Source organism: Sylvia atricapilla, chromosome 30, assembly GCF_009819655.1.
Source record: "Sylvia atricapilla isolate bSylAtr1 chromosome 30, bSylAtr1.pri, whole genome shotgun sequence".
NCBI classification, from domain to species: Eukaryota; Metazoa; Chordata; class Aves; order Passeriformes; family Sylviidae; genus Sylvia; species Sylvia atricapilla.
In genome coordinates, this window is record NC_089169.1 from 1,889,225 (window position 1) to 1,906,149 (window position 16,925).

Below are 16,925 nucleotides of genomic sequence, written 5' to 3' on the forward strand. Positions count from 1 at the left end.
AGCCCACCCAAAGCCCCATTCTGGGCTATCCCAAGCCCCATTTTCGGGATATTCCCACTCCCAGCCCATCCTGAGCCCCTTTTGGGGCACCCCGAGCCCTGTTTCGGGGTCCCTTAAGCCCCATTTTTGGGACATTCCCACTCCCAGCCCATCCTGAGCCCCTTTGGGGTCCCCCAAACCCCATTCTGGGCTCCCCCCAGCCCATTTTGTGTTATCCTGAGCCACATTTGGGGTCCCCCCAGCCCGTTTTGGGGGCCCCCAGCCCATTTTGAGGTACCCCGAGCCCATTTTGGGTATCCTGAGCCTGTTTTGGGTTATTCTGAGCCCATTTTAGGGTTCCCTGAGCCCATTTTGGGGTTCCCCCAGCCCATTTTAGGGTTCCCTGAGCCCATTTTAGGCCCCCCCAGCCCCATTTTAGCCCCCCAGCCCCATTTTGGGTTATTCTGAGCCCATTTTGGGGTTCCCTGAGCCCATTTTGGGGTTCCCTGAGCCCATTTAGCCCCCCCCAGCCCCATTTTAGGCCCCCCCAGCCCCATTTTGGCCCCCCCAGCCCCATTTAGGCCCCCCCAGCCCCCGTGGGCCCGCTGACCGTGCAGGTGGTGAGCAGCCAGCCGATGATGGCCCAGCGTGGCAGGATGTCGGAGCTGAGCACCTCGTTGGACGGGTGCACCACGCCGCAGATGTAGCGGATCAGGTCGCAGCGCAGGCTCTGGCTGTCAGGTGTGGACAGGTACTGCCTCTGGAACCAGTCCTGGTACCGCTTCTGCTGCCCGAAACGCACCTGGGGACACGGGACACGGCTGGGACACGGCTGGGACATGGGACACGGCTGGGACACGGCTGGGGACACAGGACACGGCTGGGGACACGGCTGGGGACACTGATGAGGACACGGCTGGGACATGGGACATGGCTGGGACATGGCTGGGGACACAGGACATGGCTGGGGACATGGGACAGCCACAGCTGGGGACATGGGACACTGATGGGGACACGGGACACGGCTGGGACACGGCTGGGACACGGCTGGGGACATGGGACACGGCTGGGACACGGCTGGGACATGGGACACGGCTGGGGACATGGGACAGCCACGGCTGGGACATGGGACACGGCTGGGACACGGCTGGGACATGGGACAGCCACAGCTGGGGACATGGGACACGGCTGGGGACATGGCTGGGGACAGGGACACAGCTGGGGACACGGCTAGGGACAGAGCTGGGGACATGGGACACAGCTGAGGATATGGCTGGGGACAGGGACACGGCTGGGGACATGGGACAGCCACAGCTGGGGACACTGATGGGGACAGGGACACGGCTGGGACATGGGACAGCCACGGCTGGGGACATGGGACACGGCTGGGGACACGGCTGGGGACACAGGACACGGCTGGGGACAGCCACAGCCGGGGGCTGGAGGGGATCTGGGAGGGAATTTGGGAGGGAATCCATCTGGAATTTGGGAAGGAATCCATGGGGAATTTGGGACAGAACCCAGGGAATATTTGGGGAGGAATCCATGGAGAATTTGGGGAGGAATCCACGGGGAATTTGGGTGGGAATCCACGGGGAATTTGGGGAGGAATCCACGGGGAATTTGGGAAGGAATCCCGGGAGATTTGGGAAGGAATCCATGGGGAACTTGGGGAGGAATCCATGGGGAATTTGGGAAGGAATCCACGGGGAATTTGGGTGGGAATCCATGGGGAATTTGGGACAGAACCCATGGGGAATTTGGGAAGGAATCCATGGGGAATTTGGGAAGGAATCCCGGGAGATTTGGGGAGGAATCCCGGGAGATTTGGGCAGGAATCCACTGGGAATTACCCGCGAGGTCATGAAGAGCAGCTTGGTCTCCATGTCGGGGGTGAGGCGGCACGCCAGGAATTTTCGGGAGGTCCTGGACTGCAGGAGCTGCAGGACACCTGGAGAGGGACAGGGAGCGGGATTGGGGCTGGAAAAGGGCTCAGACACTTCCAGGGGAAGTTTCTGTCTCCCTGAGCAGCATCCAAGGTGTTAAAGGGGGATTTCACTGAAGGGTGGGAACACTTCCAAGGCTCATTTCCCTGGAATTGCTGCAGCCAGAACCCACTGGGAATCACCCAGAGAAGGGAATGTTATTAATGGGAATAAAACTGGGGAATCCACCACTCTTCCCAAAGAACGAGGCTACTGGGAGGAATCAAACCCCATGGAAGTGCCACTGGCTGCAGCTCCTGGAATTCCTGCTTTTCACGGAGCTTCCCCAGGCTCCAGCCACTCCAGAGCTTGGCCTCACCTTCCAAACCACTTAATTACGGGAAGTAACTCCAGATTATCCTGGAATTCCAGCCTGCTTTGGGCTGGAATCACCCAAAGATCTCCCTGCCCACGGAAAAGGACAATTCCCAATTCAAGGATCCCACGAGGGATGAGCCAAGCCCGGATTCCTCCGAGATCTCTGGGAAAATCCCTGGAAAAGGTGAGGCCAGGGCGTGTCCAGGCCCCTACCTGTGAACTGGGAGCTGAGCACCTGAGGGTTGTGCAGGATGTCCTTCCAGAGCTGCTCAAACTCCGGGATCCGCGCCACGTTCTGCAGCAGCCGCACCAGGTCCCGGCCGATCATGAAACAGTCCATGAACTGGGAAAAATGGGAAAACGGGGAATTCCCAGTCATGGAACAGTCCATGGAATGGGAAAATGGGGAATTCCCAGTCATTGAACAGTCCATGGACTGGGAAAAATGGGAAAAAGGGGGAATTCCCAGTCATGGAACAACTCATGGACAGGGAAAAGGGGAGATTCCCAGTCATTGAACATCTCATGGACTGGGGAAAATGGGAAATTTCCAGTCATTGAACAGTCCATGGACTGGGAAAAATGGGGAATTCCCAGTCATGGAACAACTCATGGACTGGGGAAAATGGGGAATTCCCAGTCATTGAACATCTCATGGACTGGGGAAATGGGAATTCCCAGTCATTGAACAGTCCATGGACTGGGAAAAATGGGAAAAGGGGGAATTCCCAGTCATGGAACAACCCATGGACTGGGAAAAGGGGAAAAAGGGAAATTCCCAGTCATTGAACAGTCCATGAACTGGGAAAGATGGGAAAAAGGGGGAATTCCCAGTCATTGAACAACTCATGGACTGGGGAAAATGGGGAAAAGGGAACAAGGGGAAAAGGGGAGAAGGGGAGGGGGGAAATCCCCATCATGAAACAATCCATGAACTGGGAAAAAAGGGAAGGAAAACCCCGGTCACTGAACAATCCATGAGCTGGGAAAATGGGAGATTCCCGGTCACTGAACTATCCATGAGCTGGGAAAAATGGGAGATTCCCGGTCACTGAACAATCCATGAACTGGGAAAATGGGAAATTCCCGGTCACTGAACAATCCATGAGCTGGGAAAATGGGAGATTCCCGGTCACTGAACAATCCATGAACTGGGAAAATGGGAGATTCCCGGTCACTGAACAATCCATGAGCTGGGAAAATGGGAAATTCCTGGTCACTGAACAATCCATGAGCTGGGAAAATGGGAGATCCCCGGTCACTGAACAATCCATGAGCTGGGAAAAGGGCTGGAGCAGGGGGGTGGGAGGAAGGCTGGACCCTCCCCTCGGCACAGGTTGGGACCCGCTGACAGCCAGGGAAGGCCGGGGAGCTTTTCTGGAATGTTCTCCCTCCCAAAGCAAACAATCAGCTCATAAATCTGCCACTTTCCCCGGGAGCGCAGCCAGCTCCCGCAGGATCCTGGCAGGGAGCTGGGGGAGGGTCGGGAAGGATTTGGGATAAATCCCGGCTCTGGGGCTTCTCCTGCTGCACCCAGAGGCAAACGAGGCCCGGAGCTGCCCCATCCCGAAACTGCCCTGCCCAGGGAGGGATCCGCAGGGAATGGGATCCCATCCAGGGCGCTGCCCTGTGCACAGAGCAGGGAGCTGCAGGATCTCATCCCAATCCCATTCCCATTCCCATGGACTCACCGGCTCCCGGAGCAGGGAGATGCAGGATCCCATTCCCAATCCCATTCCCATGGACTCACCCGCTCCTGGAGCAGGGAGATGCAGTATCCCAATCCCATTCCCAATCCCATTCCCATTCCCAATGGACTCACCCGCTCCCGCAGCAGGGAGACACAGAACACCATTCCCATCCCCATTCCCATTCCCAAGGCACTGACCTGCTCCCGGAGCAGGGAGACGCAGTATCCCAATCCCATTCCCAATCCCATTCCCAATCCCATGGACTCACCCGCTCCCGGAGCAGGGAGACACAGAACACCAATCCCATTCCCAATCCCATTCCCATTCCCAATCCCAATCCCATTCCCGGGCACTGACCCGCTCCCGGAGCAGGGAGACACAGAACACCATTCCCATTCCCATTCCCAATCCCATTCCCGGGCACTGACCCGCTCCCGCAGCAGGGAGACACATTATCCCATTCCCATCCCCATTCCCATTCCCAATCCCATGGACTCACTGGCTCCCAGAGCAGGGAGACGCAGTATCCCAATCCCAATCCCATTCCCAATCCCATGGACTCACCCGCTCCCGGAGCAGGGAGACACATTATCCCATTCCCATTCCCAATCCCATTCCCATTCCCAATCCCAATGGACTCACCCGCTCCTGGAGCAGGGAGACGCAGAACACCATTCCCAATCCCAATCCCATTCCCATTCCCATTCCCATTCCCATTCCCAATCCCATTCCCAATGGACTCACCCGCTCCCGGAACAAGGAGACACATTATCCTAATCCCATTCCCAATCCTATGGACTCACCCGCTCCCGCAGCAGGGAGACACATTATCCCAATCCCATTCCCAATCCCATTCCCGGGCACTGACCCGCTCCTGCAGCAGGGAGTCACATTATCCCATTCCCAATCCCAATCCCATTCCCGGGCACTGACCCGCTCCCGGAGCAGGGAGACACAGGATCCCATTCCATTCCCATCCCCAATCCCATTCCCAATCCTATGGACTCACCCGCTCCCGCAGCAGGGAGACACATTATCCCATTCCCATTCCCAATCCCATTCCCAATCCCAATCCCAAGGACTCACCCGCTCCCGGAGCAGGGAGACGCAGAAGTCCACCTCCTTCTGGCGCAGCGCCTGCAGCGCGGCCGTGCCGTGGTGATCCACGATCAGCCGCAGGTAGGTGTACACCGCCATGGCCACCAGCAGGCTGCTCTTCAGCACCCACTCCCTGCGACACGGGAACGCCGGCTGGGAATCCTAAATCCCGGCTGGGACACGGGAACGCCGGCTGGGACACGGGAATGCCGGCTGGGACACGGGAATGCCGGCTGGGACACGGGAATCCTGACTGAAAATCCTAAATCCCGGCTGGGACACGGGAATGCCGGCTGGGACACGGGAATGCCGGCTGGAAAACCTAAACTGGCCCTGGAGCACGGGAATGCCGGCTGGGACACGGGAATGCCGGCTGGGACACGGGAATCCTGACTGAAAATCCTACATCCCGGCTGGGACATGGGAATCCTGACTGAAAATCCTACATCCCGGCTGGGACACGGGAATGCCGGCTGGGACACGGGAATCCCGGCTGGGACACGGGAATGCCGGCTGGGACACGGGAATGCCGGCTGGGACACGGGAATCCTGACTGAAAATCCTAAATCCCGGCTGGAACACGGGAATCCTGACTGAGAATCCTAAATCCCGGCTGGAATGCAGGAATGCCGGCTGGAAATCCTACATCCCGGCTGGGACACGGGAATGCCGGCTGGAAATCCTACATCCCGGCTGGGACACGGGAAACCCGGCTGGGACACGGGAATCCCGGCTGGGAACACGGGAATGCCGGCTGGGACACGGGAATGCCGGCTGGAAAACCTAAACTGGCCCTGGAGCACGGGAATGCCGGCTGGGACACGGGAATGCCGGAATGCCGGCTGGGACACGGGAATGCCGGCTGGGACACGGGAACGCCGGCTGGAGCACGGGAATCCTGACTGAAAATCCTAAACCCCGGCTGGGACACGGGAATGCCGGCTGGGACACGGGAATCCCGGCTGGGACACGGGAATCCTGACTGAAAATCCTACATCCCGGCTGGGACACGGGAATGCCGGCTGGGACACGGGAATGCCGGCTGGGACACGGGAATCCTGACTGAAAATCCTACATCCCGGCTGGGACACGGGAATCCCGGCTGGGACACGGGAATGCCGGCTGGGACATGGGAATGCCGGCTGGGACACGGGAATGCCGGCTGGGACACAGGAATGCCGGCTGGAAATCCTACATCCCGGCTGGGACACGGGAATCCCGGCTGGAAAACACTAATCTGCCCTGGAAAACCTAAACTGGCCCTGGAAAACCCAAATCCCGACTGGAAACCACAAATTCAGACTGAAAACCACAAAATCTGCCCTGAAAATCCCAAATCCCAACTGGAAAACCCAAATCCTGACTGGAAAACGCGAATCCTGACTGGAAAATGTAAATCCTGACTGGAAAACACAAATCCTGACTGGAAAACACAAAATCTGCCCTGAAAATCCCAAATCCCAACTGGAAAACTCCAATCTGCCCTGGAATGTGTTGGTGATGGATACAGAATTGACAGATGTTGAAAAATAATATATTGGATATAACAAAACATAACATTTATATTATATTATATTTTCTTACATTATATTGTATTATGTTGTATTATATTCTACTGTATCAATCGCAACATATAACGTCTATATAAAATATTTAATTATAAATATAATTTATCATATATACTATGTGTGTACCGTGTTATTTGTATTGTAATTATAATCTATTTCTAATTAATTATATTAATTTCTTTATAATCATTAAACATCCAAAACCAGAGCCCAGCCCTGGAGTGTCCCAGACGGCTCCAGATCCCGGGAATTACGGTCCCAGGAGCACTGGATAAAGCCTGGAACAGCTCCAGGGGGCAGCGCTGGAGTTTTGGGAATTCGCTGTTATTCCAGCCCTCAGGAATCCCACAGGAATTCCGGGATGAGCTTCCCAGACGGCCCAGCCCCGAGCGGGAGCTGCCCAAACACAGGAAACTTTTTTGGGCGATCAATTCCCGGAGGAAAACCTCCCCCACGGCTCGGGAAGGAAATATTCCCGGGATTCTGGGCCGCAGCCAGGCCTGCTCCTCGGCCCTGCACAGGGATTTCGGGATCTGGGGACAACTGCGGGACTTCTTCCCCACAGGAGCTGGGAATTCCAGGATCGGGAACACAGGAATTCCTGGATTGGGAACATGGGAATTCCTGGATGGGGAACGGGGGAATTCCTGGACTGGGAAAACAGGAATTCCTGGATGGGGAACACGGGAATTCCTGGACTGGGAACACGGGAATTCCTGCATTGGGAACACGGGAATTCCTGGATGGGGAACACGGGAATTCCTGGTTTGGGAACACGGGAATCCATGGACTGGGAACACGGGAATCCATGGACTGGGAACACGGGAATTCCTGGTTTGGGAACAGGGGAATCCATGGACTGGGAACATGGGAATTCCTGGACTGGGAACAGGGGAATTCCAGGATTGGGAACACGAGAATTCCTGGATGGGGAACACGGGAATTCCTGCATTGGGAACACGGGAATCCATGGACTGGGAACACGGGAATTCCAGGATTGGGAACACGGGAATTCCTGGTTTGGGAACACGGGAATTCCAGGATTGGGAACGCTGGAATTCCAGGATTGGGAACAGGGACGTGTCCCGGGGCGATTCCCGGCCGTACCTTTGCTCCGTCAGGATCTCCAGGACGTTCTCTGCCAGCCAGATGTTCTTGGCCGTCACATCTCCTCCTGGAAAACAGCAGCTGGATGGAGCAGTGGGATTTGGCTGCTCCCTGATTCCCTGATCAGGGAATCTGCTCAGCCCCATTCCCGGGATAACTGTGGGGACAGCAGGGATCCCCCTGGAAAGCCCCAAGGGAATACGGAATTTTGGGAATACGGGCGGCTGCCGAGGCTCCAGAGGGGAAACGAGAGAGCTGGAAATGCCCAGATTTGGGAATGAGGGAAGTGTCCCTTTGGGAATGGGGCTGGAGAATGGGGACCACAGAAACCCATGGAAAACCACAAAAAAAACCATGGAAAATGATAGAAAACCCTGGAAAACCACAGAAACCCATGGAAATCCATGGAAAACCACAAAAAACATGGAAAACTATAAAAAACCCTGGAAAACCACAGAAAACCCTGGAACACCACAAAAAACCATGGAAAACCAAAGAAAACCTGGAAAACCACAGATAACCATGGAAAACCACAGAAAATCATGGAAAACCACGGAAACCCATGGAAAACCATGGAAAACCACAAAAAACCATGGAAAACTATAAAAACCCCTGGAAAACAACAGAAAACCTGGAAAACCACAGAAAACCATGGAAAACCACAGAAAACCTGGAAAACCACAAAAAACATGGAAAACTATAAAAAACCCTGGAAAACCACAGAAAACCTGGAAAACCACAGAAAACCATGGAAAACCACAGATAACCCTGGAAAACTATAAAAAACCATGGAAAATCACAGAAAACCTGGAAAACCACAGATAACCATGGAAAACCAGGGAAAGCCAGCAGCCCAGACAACGGGATCACAAGGAAGCGTGATCCAGAGGGGAAGGAGCGCCCCAGGGGACACTTTTCCCACGGAATGCCATTTTTCCAGGGTTTTCCCAGCTGCTCCGTGCTGGCACCGGCGGCTGCAGCGCTCCAGCCCCATCCCAGCCTCCCGCTGGCCTTTCCCAGTCCCGTCCCGGGGCAGGAACACCGCAGGGACACGATTCCTGCTCCGCGGACGTCAGCCCCGGGAACACGGAAGAGGCTCCGGAAAAGGCGTGAGGCTCTCCCCAGGGATCAGCTGATGGAGATCCAGGAGATCCCAGGGCTCCGGGGAAAAGCCGGGAGCAGCAGGAAAAGCACCGAGCTTCCTGCCTCTGCCAGGAGCCTCCCGGATCCAGGGAGGGGACAACGGGATTATCCCAGAGATTCCCTGCCTGGAGAAGCTGCTGGTGGGATCCAAGCCTGGGACAGACCCTGGAGTGGCTCCGTGGGGACAGATCCCGGGGACGGATCCCGGGGACAGATCCCGGGGACAGATCCCGGGGACAGATCCCGGGGACAGATCCCGGGGACGGATCCCGGGGACGGATCCCGGGGACAGATCCCGGGGACAGATCCCGGGGACGGATCCCGGGGACGGATCCCGGGGACGGATCCCGGGGACAGATCCCGGGGACAGATCCCGGGGACGGATCCCGGGGACAGATCCCGGGGACAGATCCCGGGGACGGATCCCGGGGACGGATCCTGCCTGGCTCGGGGTGGGATGCGGTGACATTCCGGAGGGATCTGGCTGGATTCCCAGCTGGAATTCCAGCGGATCCCCGCTCACCTGCGATCTGTTTCATGAAGGTCATGCAGACTCCGTCGGCTCCCAGCACTCCGCTCTTCACCAGCTCCCGCAGCAGCCACACCAGCTGGGCACGGAAAACTCCGGGATCAGAGCCCGCCCCGATCCCTCCGGGCTCCCGCTCCCTGTCCTCCCGCTGCTCACCCCGCTGCCACGTGGGACAGGTGACCCCAGGTGGGACAGGAACCCCCAGGTGGGACAGGAGGACACAGGTGGGACAGGAACCCCCAGGTGGTGGTGACCCCAGGTGGGACAGGTGACCCCAGGTGGGACAGGTGAACCAAGGTGGGGACAGGTGACTCCAGAAGGGACAGGAGACTCCAGGTGGGACAGGAGGACACAGGTGGGACAGGAGACTCCAGGTGGGACAGGTGACTCCAGGTGGGGACAGGAGGACACAGGTGGGACAGGAGGACACAGGTGGGACAGGAGACCCCAGGTGGGACAGGTGACCCCAGGTGGGACAGGTGACCCCAGAAGGGACAGGAGAGTCCAGGTGGGACAGGAGACCCCAGGTGGGGACAGGAGGACACAGGTGGGACAGGTGACCCCAGGTGGGACAGGTGACTCCAGGTGGGACAGGAGAGTCCAGGTGGGAGAAGTGACCCAAGGTGACACAAGAGACTCCAGGTGGGACAGGAGGACACAAGGTGGGACAGGAGACCCCAGAAGGGACAGGAGGACACAGGTGGGACAGGAAACTCCAGGTGGGACAGGAAACTCCAGGTGGGACAGGTGACCCCAGAAGGGACAGGAGACTCCAGAAGGGACAGGAGACTCCAGGTGGGACAGGTGACCCCAGGTGGGACAGGAGACTCCAGATGGGACAGGAGGACACAAGGTGGGACAGGAGCTCCCAGGTGACACAAGAGACCCCAGGTGGGACAGGTGACTCCAGGTGGGACAGGAGACCCCAGGTGGGACAGGTGACCCCAGGTGGGACAGGTGACCCCAGGTGGGACAGGTAACCCAAGGTGGGACAGGTGGCCCCAGGGGATGCCTGACCTGGGTCCTGCAGGTGTCCTGCAGCTTCAGGTACTTCTCCATCAGGATGTGGTTGATCTTGTTGAGGACGATGTTCATCCCGTCCCGGCTCACCAGCGCCAGGTCCCGGTAGCACTGTGGCGCAGAAAGGGTTAAAAAATCCCGCAGGGAAAACGCATCCCTGGGCTCGTCACCCGGCCCCGAGCAGGGAACGGCAAATCCATGGAATCTCAGGGACACACGGACCAGGAGGGAGAGCTCTGGGTGTGTGGGGTCATTCCGGAGCGATCCCGGCAGGATTCCCGGGAGAGGGGCTGGATCAGGGACACTCCGGGATCTCCAGGGACACTCCGGGATCTCCAGGGACACTCTGGGATCTCCAGGGACACTCCGGGATCTCCAGGGACACTCCGGGATCTCCAGGGACACTCCAGGATCTCCAGGGACACTCTGGGATCTCCAGGGACACTCCGGGATCTCCAGGGACACTCTGGGATCTCCAGGGACACTCCGGGATCTCCAGGGACACTCCAGGATCTCCAGGGACACTCCGGGATCTCCAGGGACACTCTGGGATCTCCCCAGGCTCAGCACCTAAACCCAGCTGGAAGGACTCCAGAATCCCATTCCCCGGGAAAACCTGGCAGCTTTTTTCCTGGCACACCCTCAAATCCACACTGGAAAACCGGGAATGAAGGGAATGAATCCCCCCGGGGCTGTAACACATCCCACGCCACAAAAAAAACACGGATGTCACCCCGACCACGGAGGGACAGGGAGAATTCCCTGCGGGAGAACCTGAATCCCTCATTTTCTGCCAGGCTGACACAATCCAGGGGCTCCTCCCGCCCAGGGCGCTTAATTAACGCCGAGGTGATTAATGGAGGCCTTAAATGAGAGGCCAGGGAGAGCAAACAGCCCCGGGGGTGGGATGGACACCGGGGCAGGAGGAGGAGGAGGAGGAGGAAGAGCTGAGGGCAGCTGGAGCCAGCTGGGGACACTGAGGGGGACACTGGGCAGATTTGGGGTCCCTGTGCCAATTTTTGGGGTCCCTGGAGCAGATTTTTGGGGTCCTTGGGGCAGATTTTTGGGACCCCTGTGCCAATTTTTGGGGTCCTTGGGGCAGATTTTGGGGTCCCTGGAGCAGATTTTGGGGTCCCTGGGGCAGATTTTGGGGTCCCTGTGACAATTTTTGGGGTCCCTGGAGCAGATTTTGGGGTCCCTGGAGAAAATTTTGGGGTCCTTGGGGCAGATTTTGGGGACCCCTGTGCCAATTTTGGGGACCCCTGTGCCAATTTTTGGGGTCCTTGGAGCAGATTTTGGGGACCCTGGGGCAGATTTTGGGGTCCCTGGGGCAGATTTTGGGGACCCCTGTGCCAATTTTTGGGGTCCTTGGGGCAGATTTTGGGGTCCTTGGGGAAGATTTTGGGGACCCCTGTGCCAATTTTTGGGGTCCTTGGGGCAGATTTTGGGGTCCTTGGGGCAGATTTTTGGGGTCCCTGGAGCAGATTTTGGGGTCCCTGGGGCAGATTTTGGGGTCCTTAGGGCAGATTTTGGGGTCCCTGTGCCAATTTCTGGGGTCCTTGGGGCAGATTTTGGGGTCCCTGGGGCAGATTTGGGGACCCCTGTGCCAATTTTTGGGGTCCCTGGGGCAGATTTTGGGATCCCTGGGGCAGATTTTGGGGTCCTTGGGGCAGATTTTGGGGTCCCTGGAGCAGATTTTGGGGTCCCTGGGGCAGATTTTGGGGTCCCTGGGGCAGATTTTGGGGTCCCTGTGCCAATTTTTGGGATCCCTGGGGCAGATTTTGGGGTCCCTGGAGCAGATTTTGGGGTCCCTGGGGCAGATTTTAGGGTCCTTGGGGCAGATTTTGGGGACCCCTGTGCCAATTTTTGGGGTCCTTGGGGCAGATTTTGGGGTCCTTGGGGCAGATTTTGGGGACCCCTGTGTCAATTTTTGGGGTCCTTGGGGCAGATTTTGGGGTCCCTGGGGCAGATTTTGGGATCCCTGGGGCAGATTTTGGGGACCCCTGTGCCAATTTTTGGGGTCCTTGGGGCAGATTTTGGGGACCCTGGGGCAGATTTTGGGGTCCCTGGAGAAGATTTTGGGGACCCCTGTGCCAATTTTTGGGGTCCCTGGAGCAGATTTTGGGGTCCCTGGAGCAGATTTTGGAGACCCCTGTGCAAATTTTTGGGGTCCTTGGGGCAGATTTTGGGGTCCCTGGAGCAGATTTTCGGGGTCCCTGGGGCAGATTTTGGGTTCCTGGGGCAGATTTTGGGGACCCCGGGGCAGATTTTGGGGACCCCTGTGCCAATTTTTGGGGTCCTTGGGGCAGATTTTGGGGTCCCTGGGGCAGATTTTGGGGTCCCTGTGCCAATTTTTGGGGTCCTGGAGCAGATTTTGGGTTCCTGGGGCAGATTTTGGGGTCCCTGGAGCAGATTTTGGGGTCCCTGGGGCAGATTTTGGGGTCCCTGTGACAATTTTTGGGGTCCTTGGGGCAGATTTTGGGGTCCTTGGGGCAGATTTTGGGACCCCTGTGCCAATTTTTGGGGTCCCTGGGGCAGATTTTGGGGTCCTTGGGGCAGATTTTGGGGACCCCTGTGTCAATTTTTGGGGTCCTTGGGGCAGATTTTGGGGACCCTTGTGCCAATTTTTGGGGTCCCTGTGCCAATTTTTGGGGTCCCTGGGACAGATTTTGGGGTCCCTGGGGCAGATTTTGGGGTCCCTGTGTCAATTTTTGGGATCCTTGGCCAATTTTTGGGATCCCTGGGGCAGATTTTGGGGTCCCTGGGGCAGATTTTTGGGACCCCTGGAGCAGATTTTGGGGTCCTTGGGGCAGATTTTGGGGTCCCTGGAGCAGATTTTGGGGTCCTTGGGGCAGATTTTGGGAACTCCTGTGCCAATTTTTGGAGTCCTTGGAGCAGATTTTGGGGTCCCTGGAGCAGATTTTGGGATCCTTGGGGCAGATTTTGGGGTCCCTGGGGCAGATTTTGGGGTCCTTGGGGCAGATTTTGGGGACCCTGGGGCAGATTTTGGGGACCCCTGTGCCAATTTTTGGGGTCCCTGGAGCAGATTTTGGGTTCCTGGGGCAGATTTTGGGGTCCTGGAGGGGTCCCTGTGCAGTATTTTGGGAATTCCTGTTTTTCCTGGCCCCAGCAGACGCCAGGAATCCTCCGTGGGGATGTGGGAGCTGCTCAGGCAGGGAGGGGTTAACCCATCCCAAATCCTGGCCGGAATCAGGAATTCCTGCCCGGCTCCTGGCTCCAGCAGATCCAATTATCCCAATTATCCCAATTAATTATCCCAATTATCCCCTTGGAAAAGCGCCCTGCTCCTGGGGACAGCCGCTGCAGGTCCCCAGGCTGCCGCTGCTCCCTCCTCCAGAGGAAAATTCCAGAGGAATCCGTGGAAAGGGAAAGTGCTGGGCAGGTCCCCCCCCCAAGGGGAATGGGATTCTCCCAACGTTTGCTTCCAGGTGTGGAATCCCTGGAGCTGCAGCTGGATGTCCCCAGAGGGGTCACTCCACAGGGAAGGGGGTCACCCTTTGGAAAAAGGTCTCTGGAAAAGCAGGAGGAGCCTTCCCAGCCTCGGGAACAGGGATGGATCCTGGGGGCACTGAGCCTTTGGGAATGCTCAGCCAAGGAAAGCCCTTCATCCAAGGGAAAGCTGCATTCCCACCAGGAATGAAGATTCCCAGGAAAAACGGGCTTTGGTTTCATCAGGGGATTCCTGGGGCCTGGATTTGCTCCCGAAAGCCAGGATCCTGACTCCTGGAGGAGGAACTGCTGGGAATTGTTTTTCCCCGGGAGCTGAGCACGTTCCTGCTCCACGTGACGGATTCCAGAGGCATCCACGCGTGGCTTCCCTGGGAAAATCCCATCCCAGCGCTCCCAGGGCAAGGAAAAAACCCCCTGAGAGATCCCTGAAAAACCGGGATCCAAGGAATTCCCGGGATGGGAGGGAGCCTGAGCTCCCCCTTTCCCCTGCACCACACGGATCCTGGAATATTCCAGCTCAGGGCTGGGCCCCCAGGGGATTCCAGCCAGGAAAATTCCATGATTCCCTGCCTTTTCCAGGTTTTCCTCACCTTCTGTGCCTGGGCTGGGTCGGTCAGGACCAGGGTGAAGAGCCCCAGGCAGATTTCCTCGTGCTGCGGCGTCCCTTTGCAGATCTGGGAGGGGAAAATTCCAAGCTCCGGGTGAATTCCAGGCGGGATTTTTGGAGGGAAAACCATTCCCCCAAAGGCCCGGATCCTCCGGGAATCTGAGACATCCCGAGGCTCCCGGTGGGTGTCTGAGGTGGGAAAACGTTCCCAGGAGGGATTTTGCTGCCCCTGGGATTCCCACACACGGGAATTATATGGGAATAAACACTCCAGGCCTTTCAGCTGGGAACAGCAAATAAACCGGGATAAACTGGAATTCTGGGCACAGCCAGGAACTTGGAATTCGGCTCTGCCAATCCTCGGGCCGAGGGGGAGAGCCCCAGCTCCACTCCCTGCTCCCAAATTCCAAATTCCCTGCTCCCAATCCCAATTCTCTGTTCCAAATCCCCAATTTCCTGTTCCCAATTCTCAAATTCCCTGTTCCAAATTCCAAATCTCTTGTTCCAAATTCCCAAATTCCCTGTTCCCAACCCCCAATTCCCTGCCCTCAATTCCCAATTCTCAGTTCCCAATTCCCTGTCCCAAATTCCCTGTCCCAAATGTCCCAGAGCCACCCACATCCCGGGATTTCTGGGGTTCCAAGAGGGAATTCCCAACACTCCAAGACCCACATCCCGGGATTCCCGGGCTCCAGGAGGGAATTCCTGGGCTCCAGGAGGGAATTCCCAACACTCCAGGAGGGAATTCCCAACACTCCCGGAGGGAATTCCCAACACTCCAGGACCCACATCCCGGGATTCCCAACACTCCAGGGGGGAATTCCCAACACTCCAGGACCCACATTCTGGAATTCCCAGCATTCCAGGAGGGAATTCCCAGCATTCCAGGAGGGAATTCCCAGCATTCCAGGACCCCTATCCTGGGATTCCTGGGCTCCAGGAGGGAATTCCCAGGCTCCAGGAGGGAATTCCCAGCATTCCAGGACCCACATCCCGGAATTCCCAGCATTCCAGGAGGGAATTCCCAGGCTCCAGGAGGGAATTCCCAGCATTCCAGGAGGGAATTCCCGGCACTCACGTGAGCATTAAGGGCGTCGTTGGCCTCACGCTCCGAGAGGCCGTTGGTCAGCGAGGTCACGATCCCCACACAGCGCTCCAGCCTCTGGAAAACAGGGAAAAAACCGGGAAAACCGGGAAAAACTGGATCTCCCCGGCAAGGCAGCGCCTGCTCCGACCCAATCCCAGTTCCCTGACCTCAGGAATATCCTGGGAAAAACACCTGGGGGTGGAACACGGAGCCTGCCGAGGTGGGAAACCTCAGATTTTATGGGATTTTATGGAAAAGCCACTCGGGACCTTATGGAAAAGCCACTGAGGGAATGTTCCCCTGGAATCGCCTCCTCTCTTCCCAAAACCCAGCGGCTCCCAGAAGGACCAAAAAGGGAGTTTTTCCCCCTGAGAACATCCCCGAAGCCCGGGATGGAGCCAAATCCCCGCCGCTGGAAAAGCGGGAATGACACGGGCCGGGAGCATTCCCACATCCCGGGAATCGCCGCTCCACATCCCGGCTGTACCGGGGACATCCCAAACCCCAGAGGAGGAAAATCCCCGCGGGAATTTCGGGAATGACACGGGCCGGGAGCACTCCCACATCCCGGGAATCGCACATCCCGGCTGTACCGGGGACATCCCAAACTCCAGAGGAGGAAAATCCCCGCGGGAATTTCGGGAACCCGGGGGGGGGGAACAGCGGGGAGCACCCCCGGAATTCCTGCCGGGAATTGTGTCCCGGGGATCCCCTCACCTCCTCCAGCTCATCCTTGGAGTCCAGCAGCGAGGAGAGCAGGAGCTTCCCGGGCGCCGCCGCCTTGCCCTTGGGGAGCTCCATGGCCCGGGAGCGGGGGGCTCCACCGCGGGGGCTGTCACCGGCGACCCCCCGCTTCTGGGGGCCCGGCCGCCCCCTCCCAGCCCGGCCCGGCGGGATCGGCGGGATTTCGGGACAACTCCGCTCCTTCGCGGCTCCGCTGCGGCTCCCGGGAGGGTCGCTGATGGGGAAAGCCCCGGGACGGGCGCCGGGAGGCCTCGCTGAGGGGTCCCGGTGAGGGGTCGGGGGATCCGGGGCGCTGAGGACGGGGCTGAAGGGTCCCGCTGCGGGGCTCGGTGCCGCTGTGGGGGCTCCGGGCCGGGGGGAGGCGGCGGCGGCCGGAAGTTACCGGAGAGCGACGGAGGCGCTGGGCCGGAAGCGGAAGCGCCGCGCGGGAGGAAGGTCCCGCCCCCGCCGGCCAATGGGAGCGGAGGGATGGCCCTGAGTGACAGCTCGGGGGGCGGGGCTGGAGGGGTGGGGCGCAGGGGGCGTCTCGGCCAATGGGGAGGAGGGGGCGGGGCCTAAGGGGAGGAGGCTCCGCCCAC

At 58.1% G+C, this 16,925-nt stretch overlaps 1 protein-coding gene across 1 annotated transcript in view; it reads right to left on the minus strand.

Annotated features, from left to right (window-relative positions):
- INTS3 (integrator complex subunit 3) overlaps positions 1-16,500 on the minus strand; it is a 34,210-nt gene extending 17,710 nt beyond the window's left edge. The window contains exons 1-10 of the mRNA XM_066337729.1: positions 16,321-16,500; positions 15,595-15,678; positions 14,500-14,583; positions 10,436-10,549; positions 9,413-9,497; positions 7,747-7,813; positions 5,060-5,204; positions 2,496-2,625; positions 1,833-1,930; positions 590-781 (exon numbers count right to left, since the gene is read on the minus strand). Coding sequence (XP_066193826.1) covers positions 590-781; positions 1,833-1,930; positions 2,496-2,625; positions 5,060-5,204; positions 7,747-7,813; positions 9,413-9,497; positions 10,436-10,549; positions 14,500-14,583; positions 15,595-15,678; positions 16,321-16,404 — 1,083 coding nt within the window. The 5' untranslated portion in view covers positions 16,405-16,500. The remainder of the gene's footprint in view (positions 1-589; positions 782-1,832; positions 1,931-2,495; positions 2,626-5,059; positions 5,205-7,746; positions 7,814-9,412; positions 9,498-10,435; positions 10,550-14,499; positions 14,584-15,594; positions 15,679-16,320) is intronic.
- Between the last annotated feature and the right edge of the window lie 425 nt (positions 16,501-16,925).